This window comes from Corvus brachyrhynchos, unplaced genomic scaffold (assembly GCF_000691975.1).
Source record: "Corvus brachyrhynchos isolate BGI_N302 unplaced genomic scaffold, ASM69197v1 scaffold5, whole genome shotgun sequence".
NCBI classification, from domain to species: domain Eukaryota; kingdom Metazoa; phylum Chordata; class Aves; order Passeriformes; family Corvidae; genus Corvus; species Corvus brachyrhynchos.
Genome location: NW_008238321.1, coordinates 11,597,709 through 11,599,285, shown reverse-complemented (window position 1 = coordinate 11,599,285; position 1,577 = coordinate 11,597,709). Strand labels below are relative to the sequence as shown.

Below are 1,577 nucleotides of genomic sequence, written 5' to 3'. Positions count from 1 at the left end.
GTGAAAATAGTGACCATAGAGAAAATATGGACTGGAAAGCAGCTGTACAATAGCACTGCAGTGACTGCTGTTGGAGTAGCCATGATTCCTTACCAAATATAAGGAGTTTACAGTTCAAGTGATTCTCCTTTTTGCTGCCAATCCTGTGATGAATTCTTTTCAAGTAAATTAATTCTTCATTATAAGAAAGTTACATTTGTTAAATACAATTAAATAATACTACATTCTTGTAAGTCCCAGTGTAGGGAGGGCTTGTCATTAGCATGGAACCTTTGTCAATTCTAAAACAAGTTGTTTTCTGAAGTGTACTGAGGGTGTAGGACTAGACTGTATCTCTCTATATTCCATGCACATGACTTTTTTCCAAAGATATCCAACAGAATAACTGAGGCAGCATAGCCAGCCTGGCAGTGTGGGGGCTGTTTCTTATAAAAGTGTGTATAGAAAGAGATATGCAGTAAGAACCTTGTCCAGAGGGCTGAGCACCCTGTTGGATACAAGTCTGAATCACAAAAGTTGGACTTTTTTTAAAAGAAGAGCTGGTGGCTATTCAATGACATTTTAAAATATCTTGTTATCATTTCACAGTTGCATATACTTGGTTCACCATCTTCGATTTGTCCTAGCCCTGGTCTATTTACACTGCTGCCTTTTGGTTTAGTCTGCCCAGAGCAGGAAGGGTTTCCATACAGTGTGTTTGAGCAAGCACAGCACAAAGGGATTTCTGTTCAGTTAGAGGTGTTAAGCATTATCAAATAGGAATTTTATTCATTATTATAGTAGTAAATACAAAATACTGTCTTTGAAATGTCATTTATTTAAATTCCATGTATATGAATTACTAAACAATGTGAATTTCCATTTCAGTGTGCATTCCTAGTGGAGTCCTTAAAGCAACGCTCAGTGAATCAGTCTGTGACACCCCTTACACCACGAGGAGACTCAAATGTGCTTACAAAGAAGGAGAAAAAAAAGCCACAGAAGGTGCCATCTCCTAAACCCACAGCTGTGAGTCTGGCTAGAATGGTTTGAAATGGTCCAATTTTTAATATGCTGTGTGTTAATTAGAGATCCTACCCAGCTATTGGATGCTCCTCTTGGTGGGAGAAGTGCTCAGCTGAAAATCTGAAGGAATAAAAACAGCACTGTGATAGTACTTTGAATTTATGTTTGCATTCAAAAGGCTACATATCCCAAAAGTGCATCTTACTAAGTAATTCATTATAATGGAACCACACTTTAGTATCAAAAGGTGTCTAAATAATCCTTCCTCTGACCTTAAAAAAATAACGTTTCATGGAAATAAAGGCAAAGTAGAAATGTGCTTTACCAAATTACATCTATTTTGCAAGTCTTTCTAGAAGGTACTGAGTTTTATGGTGTTCTGCTCATTTACAGATGAGACAGCTGCAGTTCAGTAGCATGTATTTGGCCTCACAGGGAGCCAGAATAAAACAAGAACAGGATTCAGCATTGGTTTCCTGCCTGCTGTGCTCATTTCCATGGAGTTACACTTCTGAGTCCCTTGGGATTTTGCTGTTTCTTTGTTCATTTTGGCTGTGCATGTGTCTGCTTTG

At 38.0% G+C, this 1,577-nt stretch overlaps 1 protein-coding gene across 3 annotated transcripts in view; it reads left to right on the top strand.

Annotated features, from left to right (window-relative positions):
* Positions 1-1,339, top strand: part of LOC103615618 (von Willebrand factor A domain-containing protein 3A) — a 15,147-nt gene extending 13,808 nt beyond the window's left edge. For all 3 annotated transcript variants that reach the window (XM_017734174.1, XM_017734173.1, XM_017734171.1), the window contains one exon: positions 868-1,339. In XM_017734174.1, coding sequence (XP_017589663.1) covers positions 868-1,032 — 165 coding nt within the window. In that variant the 3' untranslated portion in view covers positions 1,033-1,339. The remainder of the gene's footprint in view (positions 1-867) is intronic.
* Positions 1,340-1,577: the final 238 nt, after the last annotated feature.